The 14,678-nt window shown below is 36.3% G+C and overlaps 1 protein-coding gene across 3 annotated transcripts in view; it reads left to right on the plus strand.

Annotated features, from left to right (window-relative positions):
• The window catches only part of fsd1l (fibronectin type III and SPRY domain containing 1-like), a 62,478-nt gene extending 48,137 nt beyond the window's left edge, over positions 1-14,341 (plus strand). For 2 of the 3 annotated variants that reach the window (XM_077206806.1, XM_077206807.1), the window contains exons 9-14: positions 233-362; positions 3,827-3,862; positions 5,943-6,040; positions 9,846-10,097; positions 11,926-12,014; positions 13,462-14,341. In XM_077206806.1, the coding sequence (XP_077062921.1) occupies positions 233-362; positions 3,827-3,862; positions 5,943-6,040; positions 9,846-10,097; positions 11,926-12,014; positions 13,462-13,647 (791 nt within the window). In that variant the 3' untranslated portion in view covers positions 13,648-14,341. The remainder of the gene's footprint in view (positions 1-232; positions 363-3,826; positions 3,863-5,942; positions 6,041-9,845; positions 10,098-11,925; positions 12,015-13,461) is intronic. The other variant, XM_077206808.1, reaches the window with a different exon arrangement.
• The last annotated feature ends 337 nt before the right edge of the window (positions 14,342-14,678 follow it).

Consider the following 14,678-nt stretch of genomic DNA (forward strand, 5'->3'; position numbering starts at 1 on the left):
CTGAAGGATCACGAGTAATTGTACTGAAAATTAATCTTTATCATCACAGGAATAAATTAAATTTTAGAATATATTCAAACAGACATTCAAACATTATAAAATATAGTTATAAATAATATTTCACACCTTTACAGACCCCAAACTTTAGACGGTAGTATTTGTAAAAAGGATTGTTACTGTATTGTCCTATTAGTACTTCTGTGATATTGATGGTTGTGTCTCTCTGTGTTAGCATTTAACTTCAGCTTTGACTCCACGTCATCTCATCTGAATCTGAAGGTGGAGGACCGGGGCGTCGAATGGGATCCGCAGGGAGGAAAAGGCCTAGACAGCAAAGTCAAAGGGAAGGAGAACAAGGGCAGGTAAAAAGTTTAAAATATAGCATCGTTCTTCCATTGAATCAGCCATGGATGAGAATAAACAAACATGTTTTTGCACTCTGAATTTCTGAGTTAGCCGACAGAGACCTGAATGTCGCCGCTGTCGGGCGGAAACCTCGTCATTTTTATTCATAAATCATTACTATTGGTCACACTTTACGTCTGTCGGTGGGTTTTGCAAATATCTAAACCATGAAAAATATTAAAAAGAGCTTTTGACTAAACCCCATTGGATACTCAAATTGTCAGTCAAACCTCATATCTCAGCCCATCTCTATCGTGAATATAGTGCTGCACACACTTCGTCAGTGCTGGTTTGCAATGCAATGGTAAATAAAGAACTGGTTGTTTGAAAAAGCCCACATAGCTACAATAAACTTCATAACCTCTACGTTTTTCGAAAATGTAAGGCGATGCATTTTCTGCATTAGATACAGCTGTTCTAATGATGGACAAAATGAAAACGTCTGAAATTCGGTGGTCAAAAACCTTGTAACTCCATTTGAGCTCGATTTTGCTACAATGTTAGTAATACAATATAATGAGGGCTGCGATGCTAAAACGATTATCGATGCAGCTTTTTTTGTGTGTGACTACTTGGTACTTTTAAAGCAAAGTATTTATAATAACCCATAAAGAATTTACTTCCAATATATTTTATTAATGAAACAAATTGAAGTAATTTGGCAAGTCAACTGTAAGGTTACATTTGCCGGCATATGTCCCAATATTGCAAAGAAACAGGAGGAAAAGAAACGTGTGCTTGTACTAGCAGCAAACTGTACTTGTAGTAAATGGATACAAACTTCAGCAAACTCTGAATCTCTAAGATAAAATAATAGACTTCTAACAGACATCCTCCTGTTATGTGCAATGAGCAATATAATCCTTCAGACAAAAAATAAACATTTTGCTATAGCAAAATCACAGCTTTCATACAAAAATATAGAATTATGTACCAGCAGCTTTCATACAAAAATATAGAATTATGTACCAGCAGCTTTCATACAAAAATAAAGCTTGTGGACTTGCGCATATTCTGAATACCGTAATTAGTAACATACAAAGCTGCTCTTATACACAAATAAATAATGAAGAGTCTAAGAGTTATGACTTGAAATTGTTGCTGTATACCAAAATCAAAAACAGCTTATACAAAAAAAGTAAATGAACATCTGCAGAGAGCACAGTCAAAATGTAACTCTTTGTGACTGGTATTGCACTGATTAACACTAGCCACGTTTCCATTTCCGGGCCAGGGCCGGGCCGTGCTAGTTCGTACCAGGGCCAGTCGCGTTTCCACTGTCACTTCCGGGGCTCGATCAGGGCTTACTCAGGGCCAACGGCTTGGATTTCTGGCCCGTCGAATACCTTGGGCCAAAGCGGGCCAGCTCGGGCTAGAGGCGTGGGCAAGGTAAAAGGCGGAGTTTATCGGTGTTAGGGAAAGTAATGGTCTGCGGCAAGATGCACATTTCACTTTTTTATATCGCGCAAAAGGTCTGTCGAAGATACCAAAGCTCTTCTGAGCATTTGGGCTGAAGAAAGGGTACAACGTCAATTTGACGGCGTGTGAAGAAACGAGGACGTTATAAAATACATCGTTGCTGAATTTTCTAAGCTAAGCATTCAGCGAGCAACGCTTCAAGTTCGGGAAAAAATAAAAAAGTTGCGGGCGCAGTATTGTACAAGGCGATTAAAACGCACAATGGACAAAGCGGAGCTCAGAGAAGAAACTTTCCATGGTTCGACTTGATGGACGGTGTGCTGGGTCACCGTCCCTCTGTTAGTGGCGACTCGCGAGACAAGTCGGAAACTATTGCAGCTAGGCCGGTGAGTTAATATACATGCTATCTTTCTAACTTAAAAAGTAAATAAATTCATAATACCCGCTGAAATACCCGCAGCATTGCGGGGCTACTGGCCCGGCAGTGGAAATGCAAGCCCGGTGCTTAAGGCCTGAGGCCACTGGCTCGGCGCGGCTCGCTGTTAGCCCTGGCCCGACAGAGGAAACGCGGCTACTGTGACTGTAAACCTACGTATAACGTCCGTATAACAGATCTGTTTACGCCATATTTATGTGAAAACAAAACAATACAGAAAGCAGCTCTCATACAAAAATAGAAAAAAGGCCACAAAAAAATTGCCACATGAAATTATGCCAGTTTTCATTATGTTAGCTTTTATCGAAGAGGGCCGTTCGGATTTCGCGCTCAGCCATCATGGACTCTGTTACGCGCACGACACAGACGGTCCGTGCACGGCTTCTGCCTATTGCGTGCCGTCAATATTACGTTATTAGAAATATATATTTTTTATATATATATTTATTTTTTTAGAAAATTGATTTTTGACATTTTGTGAATCGATTCAGAATCGTCCGCATCGATATGCATCTAAGAAATCTAATTTTTCCCCCACCTCTACTGACCATATATGATGCCACAATATCAACTTTGACAATGCAATATTTTATTATTTAAAAAAGACAGTTTTTTTGTTTCATTTCCTGAAAAGTTGCGTTTTTTGGAGACACAAGGTTTCCTCCCGACAGTGACGAGATTTATTAATAAAAGCATCAGTTAGTGTAAAGCCGTGTCCGGAGTGTAATGTACTACAGCGTTGTTAATGTTACCTGAATCGTTTTATCGTAATTGAAATAAAGATTAAATAAAATAAAATATAATTATTAGATGAAAAAATCTTTAATTTAAATGAAAATTAGAAATGAAACTGAAATAAGTGTATGTTGAAGTACTAAAATGACCACAACTAAAATTTAAGCTATATAAGTAATACTATAATAATACACTGATATGATAATGTGAATAAATACTTACCTTTGTCTGTCATTTTAATCCCATCCAGATTGACCTTTTTAAACTTTTTCCAGACTCCAGCCTTCTTTACCGTTTATAAAACCTTACAAGAAAAGCAGTAGACGCGCTCATCTCTGTGATTTTTACACTTGTCCTGTGCAAATCGCCGATATACATTACAGACGTCCGTCTTTGCTGTTATGTAATGCTCACTTATAATTAATCTCTACAGAAGACTAGTACTGTAATTACGCTGTCGAAATAAGACTTTAGCAATCTCAAAATTAATATATCTATTTTTATTACTATACATTATTCCTCTGTAATGTAGCATTTAATATGTAGTTTATAGTGTTTTAAATGATTGTTATTATTTTTTTTAAATAATTTAATTTAAAAAATGACTATTTGTTTTGTACTTGCATAGCACTTTGGTGAACTTCGGATGTTTTTAAATTGTGCTTTATAAATTAACATTTTATCGTATTTCAAAAACAGTGTAGAATTTTTAAATCTGCCATCTATCAGTTATTGGCAATAACTTTAAAAGCATTATCGGCATTATCAGTTCTAGAAGTCGATGCATCCCTGATAACTCCCTGCTCTTGTTTTTCCTTTTCCACCAATCAGCAGTGCACATTTCACCAATCTGAAGAATATGTCCAGGTGACCGTGTGTCTGTTAGCATTGCCTTTAGCTCTTTCTGGCGCACTGAACCGCCCGCCGCTGCTCCTCTACGCGCTGTGTGTTCACTGACACTGATCTGATCTGAGCAAAGCATTGCATGAAGGAGGATCACAGATCACGGCTTTAATCACAGTAGTCAACATTCGAAGTGGATCAAAACCTTTCATGCATTTTGAACAATACCCACTCTTGTCTAATGACCACTTTTTTGATCCACTTCAAATGTTGAGTACTGTAGTATCTCCATGCATTACATACAATACTGTAACAATATTAATTAGTGCTGAATTTAAGGAATTTTCTAAATTCATGTGTGATCCTTATTTATGGAGTGTCTGTTCTTCTGAAGGGGTTTTCGGTGTTTCTAAACTGAGTGCTCTTGTATTGATTACGGATTTTACATGTGCCACGTGTGTCACTGAAAGTAGAATACATAAAAAGATCTATCATATGATATATTTTTGTATTATTATTATGATGATTCTGACCAAAAATTCAACCTATACTTAACCTTTTCTATCACTTCCCTCTTTCAAACTTTGCCATTTCTTGAAATGTTTTCAAATGATGACCTAAACTTTGGTTGTGCAACTTTTGATTCAACTTAATACTAAATATAAAGTTGCTTTTCCATGCTCACATCCTTATGACTGTGGTGAGTAAGCATTCGCCTGAAATCACCGCTTTTATGCTTTTTCTCATCAGTCATTTCATCACGGCAAACAAAGTGCACTGAACTACATCAAGTTTGCATGTAATTCCTCCTGTCATGCTCTGAAACTAAAGCATCTGGTGTGTTGCTGAGTATCCTGAGATAATGCTCAGTCTTTTAGGACGTTTTTAAATGCCTATTGTTCGGGTGATCCTTCATCCTTTTGCTAACATGTTGGATACGGCTTGCATACGGCTAATGGAGGAAGGGACAAGTCCAGCGCAAACGGCTTAATCGTTCCTTAATCATGCTTCAATAAAAATACACTTATTTGTGCACTTTGTTGAATTCTATATCAAGTACACTACAAAATACACAATCAATTGCCTGTAGTGTTGCGTAATTGCTCTATAATAGCGATTGCTCATTCATAATCTGCACAGCCATTATTCAAATTATTAAGAGACATAAAAGCCTTTTTTGGTGTTTTTTGGTTTTGTTGCATTAAACTATTTGAGTAGCATTGCATCATTTGTGCTACTGTGGCTAAAGTGTTACGCATTGCTTTTTTTCATGAATTTTCCAGATTTTCCATAGTTTGTTCCCACCACCATCACGAACAGTAGGGTTGGGTTGAAAATATAAATTTCCTGATTATAATCAATTCTCATTTTGATTAACAGATTTGTAAATATTTGGATTATTTAAGTTTATAAGCTGTTTTCAGTTGATGTGTAAACCAAACCGCCATCCAATAAATTGCAATAAGTTGGCTTTGTTGCTTTATAAAACAAAGTCTTGGATTTCAAATTATGTCAATTTTAATACAAAATTCAAATAACAAATACCATTTGTTGCTCTATAATGTGGCGTAACTGATCTCTGGGAAGTGAACCGATCATCTCTTCCACTTTACTACTAGTTATAGCACAAAATAAAGATAAATGAACTTAAGAAGGTATGTTGAAAGATACAGTACAACTTACTCAATTGTACCATGTCATTTTAAATGTTTGTATACACAATTAGTTGTTAATTTTGTCTTTAATATTAATATACTGACTGAAAGGTTGCTGTATAGTTTACAGCAATTTGACACTGTACCTGACATATATCCAAATGAATTGGTATTAAATCTTTTCGGGATCTGAATCGCAAGCATGTGAACTGAAAACTTATCTAATTGTGAAATTTGTGTTAATGCCCAGCCCTAACAAACAGGGACATGCTGTGTTTGATAACTAAATGAAGTGATCTTGTCTCTTCTCTTCTCTCTATGTGTTGTGGGATTAGGAGTGTGTGTTTTGTGTTTTGATGATTTATCTCTGCACTCAAACCATCTGATGTGTGTGCATTGTGTGTGTGTCCAGTTTGTGTAGTGACGGTCTGTGTGTCTGATGATTTCAGAAGTGGAACTCCGTCTCCTAAACGGACATCAGTGAGCCGCTCGCCGGCCACCAGAGGAGCCAGGGATCGCTTCACCGGAGAGTCCTACACAGTTCTGGGTAACACAATAGCTTTAGAAATGTTAAGATGTTTCAGTCTACAAAGCCATCCAAAAGTCTGAAATCATTTTGGAAGAAGTTTCTTGCTGCTTATCTTCACTAATTTCAAGTGATCGGTTCCTTTCCATATCTTTTAAAGAGGACCTACTATGCCCTGTTACAAAGTCTTGTTATTTGTGCTCTACTAGAACAGGTTTTCATGCTTGAATGTTGATAATTTTCCTCATATTCTCCATTGTTGCGGCTCCTCTCTTCCTAGTCTGTCAGTAACGCTCTGTTTAGTTCCTGTTTCTATGAAGCCCCTCCTTCTGAAAAGCACACTGTGCTCTGATTGGTTGGCTGGAGCAGTGTGTTGTGATTGGTCTAGGGCTTCGAGTGTGTTTGGGAAATGTCCCGCCCCTTACCATAACCGCCAGTTTAACACACTACTAACTCAACCAGGCCCCGCCCCTTTATTCTGAGTATGAATTATTTAAACGAGGAATATTGTGACGTGTTCGTTCCCGGAAGAAACTCAAGACTACAATGGAGGCTAGGGATGTTAACTATTAATCTACGATCGATTAATCGTCAATAATACATTTAATAGATAAAACTTATCGATCTTCAATCAAGCAGGTTCATGCGCGGGCGAAACATGTAAAGCCAGCACCAGAGTTATATTTGGGACCATTTTACTCCTTCATCATGAATATAAGTTTTAGTGCATTCGCAGCCTTTTGTGTTGTGCGAATATAAGTTATAATATTGTGTTTATTTTGTGTAGGTCTTTATATATCTGATTTATCTCATATAGGATGCGTTTCTTTGAGTTAAATAACGCGCTCTCCAGTTTACCGGTTTTCATTCAGCGCGCAGCTCAAACAGCAATGCACGGCTAATAATGACTATGATTGGGAATGTCATATTACATTACATTACATGAGAACACTATTTTATTAAATGGTTGTGAATTTATTGGGTTTAGTTGCCGTTTTCAGTGCGTTGTTCCAGCGTACACATTCTGACAAGCACGCATCTGAGGTGACGCGTTGTATTAGTCGTTATATTTGATTATTAGGGCCCTTTCACACCTAACTTGTTTGGTCCGGATTATCTGACTTTTCAGTTTGATCCGAATCAAAATTACTGGCGTGAAACCTCCCCCGGACCAAACAGACGAAAAGAGGTAGTTTCAGTCCGGATCAAACTGAACAGGTTTGGTTCGTTTCTAGTGTGAAAGCATTTTCTGTATGGTTCGGACTTTCAGACCTTTTACAGGAAGTTCCGGTGGTTCTCGCAGGATTGCTTGCAGTCTTTCCTCCTTTCCTGCCGGCGACCATAAAATGTTCGCACACTTGGCGAATTTAAACTAGCCTCGAGTTTAGTTGGTGCTGCAGGCAGTAATGCCGTAATAATAACAGTATAGTGGCAACGATATGCGTCTGTTCATTCATTCTTGTCATATTTATTTATTTATTTATTTATTATTAAAAATTTACTTCCAAAATACTGTAAAGGGGTATACAGTTAAAGACCCAGAACCAGATATGAAGAATGAAGACCCAGAGTCAGAATTATAAAAAATTAAAGAAAATATTTACTGAAGATAGTTTGGAGTTTCATCAGCAGAAGTCAGCTTCAATACTCGCACAGGAGTTCGTAGGCCGCCCCGCTTACAGTTACAAAGATCACATCAGTTATACCATTTCCGAGGTCTAAGCTACGTCATTGCTTACAGGATGAATGATTCTCATTGGCTATGAAATAGATAAACACAGTAATTTTCCACACATATACAGATAGACTGAAGCATATCTCCATCGATTATGCAGCTGAAGTTAGGCACGTCATGACCTTCCAGGTCGCAGATTTGGGTCGCTGGGCGCCAGCATGTCCAGAACAACAACTCAGTCAATCTCCAATAATGCCAGTGGTTCCTTAACCTGTAACCAAGAAGACTAACACACACACCGACACACAGCTTTTCCAAGGTTGGATTTGGCCAGGCTCTCACTATAAACAGGAGAGTCCTCTCAAAACATCAAGATAATGCGTTCTTTCTCTCAAGGATAGCTAAACTTTAGTCTAACTGGAAAGAAAGGCTTTAACGAAGAAATGGCCCCTTAAACGATTGGCTTCAATGACACCTATATGTTTTAACACATTGAAGACCTTTCTCAAACACAAAACAAGTCCCTATTTCATTTCTGGAAGCTGGGTTAAATAAGCAAGCACTGCATTCAGATATCAAATACAGACATTAAAGAATACATGAAAAGAACATTTCAGTAATCCCACTGGTAACTTATATAAATAAAGTAAAATCTCCAGAGAAGTCATTCAACTCATTTGATATTTAGAAGGAAAAATATTGATTAATACCTTAATTATAATCAATCATTACATATACATTGAAGCAGCAGATCCATAAGCCAGAAAAGAGAGCCAGAGGTTCAGGGTCTGGTAGATATTATATCACATTTGAATTCAGAGAAAGAAAGAAAAACAAATAAATAAATACCAACAAAAGTAAAAAAAAAATAATAATTAGCATACATTCAAAGTTTTAGTAGCCTTTTTGTTACAAGAGGTAGATAAGGATTTGATATAGATCTTAACATCATTTTGAAAGTGAGAAAAATTGGGGGTAACTTTCATAGTTTTACATTTGTGGATAAAATATTTTGCAAAAAATATTGTCATATTGCTTCTCAAAAATGAAAAACCCTAACAAAACATCCTTGAAATAAAGCTCAAAGTCTTTATATATATAATCATTCTTGTCAAAGTTACCCGTTGAATTGACAACACCCTGACATCAGACGCACGTCCGTTTACAAACCAATCAATGTCAAGATGCAGCCCACATAGATGATGACGACAGGACGCAAGTATGTCACGTAAAGTTCTTTAATGCCCGCGCATAATTGCAATGTGAAACCAAACCAAAACTTACCGAATCTATAAAATGTATCAAAAAATGAACTTTGGTGGCGCACTTTCAGGTGTGAAAACGCTCTTAAATAAGTAATTTAATTAAATGATCAATCACATCGAAACATTTTACAATCCTACTAGACTTTTATTTAGATTAAAAACCATTCTCGTTAATTTGGTGAGGAACATAGTGTTGTGAGCGGCATTTGCAGACCCTGTCATGCTGTCATGATTAATTGATCGTTCATTTAAACGACGATCGATCATGGGAATTTGTGAAATTGACATCCCTAATGGAGGCGTTTCAGGAAGTTCAGAAACAGCGACACTGATATATAGAGAAGACCTTTTTTGGACATTTTTCATGCTCCAACAGCAACATTACACGCTAATGGAAGATGAACATGTAAAAAAAAAAAGCATAATTAGTCCTTTTTAGACATTTGGGTTTAAAAGACAATTCATATTCAGTAATATTATCGATTTAACTGCACTAAAACAATTGGATGAAAACAACACTTAAACTGAATTGAGCTGAATAACGACACTATTGTCTTCTGTAGAGCTTCGGTATAGCTGAAAATCAATGCGTTTCATAATTAACTGAATTCAATCAACATTGAATTGAATTAAGCTGAAAAATGACACTTGTAGAGCTGCTTTACAGCTGAATTTAAATGTATAATTGATTAATTTTGCACCGTTAACACTATTATTTTCTTGTTTATTATTGTGAAGCATTTAAACAATCTGTTTTACGCGCCACACAAATGAATGTGACATGACTTGAAAACAACACATCTGCTGGAATAACGTCACTTTATTTACGTTTCTAAATATGAAGACGCTGTTGTAATGAAACTCATATGTTTGTCTGCATGTTTAGGGGACACAAGTATCGAGTCTGGGCAGCATTACTGGGAAGTGAAGCCTCAGAAAGACTGCAAGTCCTACAGTGTTGGTTTGGCCTACAGAAACCTTGGGAAATTCGACCAGTTGGGGAAGACCAACAACACCTGGTGTATCCACGTCAACAACTGGCTGCAGAACTCATTTGCGGCCAAACACAACAACAAGGCAAAGAATTTGGACGTGCCGGTGCCTGACAGCATAGGAGTCTACTGTGACTTTGATCGGGGTAATGCACAATATCTGATCTAAAATGGCAAACATCTGTGTAGCAGTTTTTTTATGCTTGATTAACCCTATAACTGTATCACAATTTTGATACGCCTCTAAATGATCAAAACGTTGATTAATTAACCCTCACCGTCCCACAGGTGGGATGTTTTCCATTATATATTTAAAACAATAATATCTTAGTAAAAACCTAAAGTAATATTGACAAACTATCTATCATTTGAAAGCTTACAATCTCTAGTTTTCATATGTGGTGGCTGTTTTCTACAATAAATTACAGAGGAGCAGTAATTTATCAATTTGCAACAATAATATTGCATATTTATTTGGAGTGTTTAGGCCTTTCTTTTTAAATGGCAATAAATCATGAAAGATTGGTGGAAACCTCAGTTTGTTTTCATGCCAAGAGTTCAAAAGATAACACCAATTCAATTTTATGAGAAGAAAAGGTCTGAAAATGTTTTAGATATAAAGCAAAATATTATGGATTTTCGATTTGTGATGCGGCGGCTGAGAGCTATTACGCACATATGTGCTCTTTTTATGCGTTTATTAGAGGTTGAATTCAAATCAAATACTGCCAAACCACCCATGCTACTTTTGAATAGGATGTCTAATTCATAAATCGTATGAAAATTAGGGAAATACATGGTTCAGATCACTCAAAACGTATATTAAAACAGAGGCGCCCTTATATGGTCAGTAAGGAAGCTTGGCTGTTGATCTAGTTATAAAGTTTGGTACTGCGCCCGAATAAAATCTCACTGAAAGCTCATTTTTTGAGATATCAACCTAAAATTCGGAACACAACTTGCTTAGATTTTTGGCTTTCGTTTTCTTGCAGTTTTAGAGTAAAATATATTTTGTAATATATATATATTTTATATAAAATATAAATAATTATATTTTTACATTGCACATGTTCATAAAGTCAAACTTCTATAACCTTTTTCTGTTTCACTCTCATAATTTCTACACTTCTACAATAATCTGGCAAATGTCTTCTTTAAAACAAGACCAACCATAGGTCTATATACCAAAGCATTCTTGAATTACAACCATTTAAGTTTAGTGATCGTTAAAGGGTTAAAAAACCTGTTGCACACAATCTACTGCATGCCTTCTGTCGTCTGACTGATAAGTTTAGACTTTTTCAGCAAGTAAACTTAATGTGTCTTTTTGCTGTCAAATCTACTGATTTTTAAACTAAACATGAGAATAACTGTTATATTGTTAGTAATATTTCAAGTTGAACCGTTACTAGACTGAAGCAACTTTTTTAGAAAAATCATGTTATGCGAGTCTCAAATATGATCATCAGGCTTTTAAGGATCTCTCAATCATCAGTATTACATTGCAATATATGTTTTAAAACTACAGAGTTTTAATATTAAAATTAGTTTTAAGGAAAAAATATTTATCAATGGTGTTGACTTTTGAATTTACACATGGTTTGTCTTAAAGCATACTAAAAACACGGATGTATAAACAACATTAAAAGCTGTATTTTCACCACTAGGGGACTTACAGAAAAAATTTATTTTTCAGGCTATTCTTTCATATTTCCGGCTTGCATTTATGCACTCACTGTGATGTCGAGGCTTCTGTGTTACTATGGGTTGTTTATTTGAGTGTCGAGGGAACATTATAGCCCACCCTCAGGTTTCTCACTCGTGCAATTAGATCCCGTCAGATTGAGTTTCAGCTTTCATGCTTTCTGTGAGCTATCATGCGCCACCTGAAGAACTGCAGGATGTCAATGCGACTTCGGATATTTATTAAAAGCTTTGTGTGTGTGTGTGTGTGTGTGTGCTTTTTTTTTTCAGGCCAACTTGCTTTCTATAATGCTGAAAACAAACAATTACTCCATACTTTTAAGATGAAGTTCAACCAACCTGTTGTTCCGGCTTTCATGGTGAGTTTGGAGTACAAACAACATGCAAACATGGGTTATCCTATTGCAAACCATGCGCAAGCATTTCATTTAAAATGTGTTTAAAAAGATGATGTTTTTAATCAAATCGGGCAACATGAAAGAAAATAAATAAAAAATGACTGTAAATCTTGATTGTTTACAAATAATACAAGCTTGTAATAATATTATCACTGAAACATAATTTCTTCTTTGAGGTCATGATATTTAAAAATAAACATGAAGCATTCATAATTATTCAAAATGCATTTATGAGCAGCAGCGGTTACACTTTATTTTAAGTTGTCCTTGTCAATGTGTAATTATACACTAAAGTACTGAATAATAATAACTAATGCACTTACTTTAGGGTTTGGTTCAGGGTTAGCTGATTGTAACTTTGCATAATTTACTATAGTAAGTACTTTTAACATGTACAGTATAACAAGGACACTAAAATAAAGTGTTACTACAGCATCTTTATGACCACAAACAAAAAATATCTTCGTCATTATACATTTTTTTGTTGTTGCTAATGTTTCTTTGGTAAAATATAAAAAAAATGGCATTTTATGTCTTCACTGCTGAAATAAACATGAACACAAACTGAACCGTAATTTGAGAGATGTGCTTGTCGTTCTCGAAATGCCATCGTTACTTGAAATGCCAGTCATTGAATCATTCACTCAGTTGTGTCAATTATTGAATTGATTCTGTTGATTAAATGTTATAAATAAGTGACAAACAACAAAAACAAACCCTTCAGTTGTTTGTGTAATTTATTCAAAATTAGAATAACAGTTTTGTTTTTCATGCAGTTAAGAAGGCTGATGCGAAGTTAACCAGTTATTCTTGAGTATTGTAAGTAAATATGTAAAATGTAATATTGTTCATCTTCTCTTCTTTTCTGCATTAGCTTGTGTACCAATTTAGTTCATACGTTAAACTTGGCATTGTGTATTATTGGCTCTTGTGACAATTTGCTTGTAATATTCCTCATTTGCAAGTTTTTTTGGAAAATAAATGTAAAAATAAAATAATACACGTCCCATTGCACTTCATCACACATCCAGGTCTCGAAACACATATCACCATCAACCAGTCTTTCGATTCCGGGAGATTTTAACTAGTTGGCGGGCGTTAGGGAGCCGCGATCAATATTCGGGAGACTCCCAGAACTTCCGGGAGACTTGAGATGTCTACAATATTAAATTATACGGAAAGAACTTAGTTTCACTTTGTAGTGTATTCTTGTAGTTTTAATAGGTTTTCAAGGTAACTTGAAAGTAAAGTAATTAGTAATCTGATTACTTTTTACATGCAGTAATCAGTAATGTAATCAAATTACAATTTTAAAGTAGTAATTTGTCGTGGATTACTTTTTTTGAGTAACTTACCCAACACTGGTGGTAAAAAAATGATGTCCTGAATGCATGTGTTTGTGTTTCAGGTGTGGTGTGGCGGTCTTACTCTGACTACAGGCCTGCAGGTTCCCAGCGCTGTAAGAAGCTTCCAGAAAAGCGAAAATGGTCTGGGAGGATCGAACAGCAGTATCTCTCAGCAGGATCCCTCGGTGGCCTGTGATATCTGCCTCTACGATAAACTGCCTTCAGTGGACGCTTCCCTCCTACCGTGAACACTCCCGAAACCATCAGGAAACCCTGATAACCGGACACACCTGCGATGGCCGAGGCTTGTAGACTTCAGGACGAGGACAGCTTTGACCAGCAGGAACATCTAGAGAGATACGCTTCCCTTCACGTTCTCTTTGACAGACACTTGCTTTCATCAGGAGATGTTTGCATCAGAAAAGCTAGTCGCTTTATCAGGGAATAGTTGAGTGCACTTTCTTTTACTGATTTAGGTTGAATGATGACATGCTTTTTTTGAGTTGTTTGTCTTTCACTACTTGATCCTCATATTATGTTAGTTTTGTTCTGTGTAGTGTGAGTGTTTTATCTTTTTTCTGTAAATGTCCTGAGATCCGAAACTCTGTAGATCATCCTTCAGTTGGTGAATTCGACTCTGGAAAGGTTTGCACAAGTGTAAAAATGATGAAAGCTGCTTTTAATGTCCTCTGATGGTCATATACTGTTATTATATCTGGATAATAATTTTGGATGTGGACTGGATGTTTTTGTTGTATACATGCGTCATCCCGAGTTTGTTGTTAAGTTGATTTTTAAAAGTCATTTAGGTCTTATTTTTTTGACTGAAGCAAGATTTTGTCAAACTTTTTGTGCAGAAACTAATAATCAAGCCTCTGTTTGTTTCTGTGTAACACTCCTTAATGAGCTTAATTCCAAACATTAAAGCTCACCAAAGACTTCTATTCGTCTCAGTGTTGACTCTGGTCGCGCCACCTGGTGTTGGTATCACGAAACTGCAAGAAATTGGATGAGCCTTTAAACTGCTACAAATTAAAGGGTTAGAATAGATCACCCAAAAATGAAAATTCAACCAACCTTTATGGTCTTCCAAGGCCATTAGAAGGCAAGCCTTCAAAGGTTAGTAAAAAAAAGCGAAACATTTGTACGCAAGGGAAGGAGACCGGAGGCCATTTTTTAATGGATGTCAATGGAGGAGGCATCACTACGCTGAATAAACTGTTTTTGTGGGGATGAAACAGCTTATTATCATTTAATGAATCAATCTTCAACATGTTTG

Source organism: Siphateles boraxobius, unplaced genomic scaffold (assembly GCF_051911475.1).
Source record: "Siphateles boraxobius isolate OS27281-9 unplaced genomic scaffold, OSU_SipBor_1 56, whole genome shotgun sequence".
NCBI classification, from domain to species: Eukaryota; Metazoa; Chordata; class Actinopteri; order Cypriniformes; family Leuciscidae; genus Siphateles; species Siphateles boraxobius.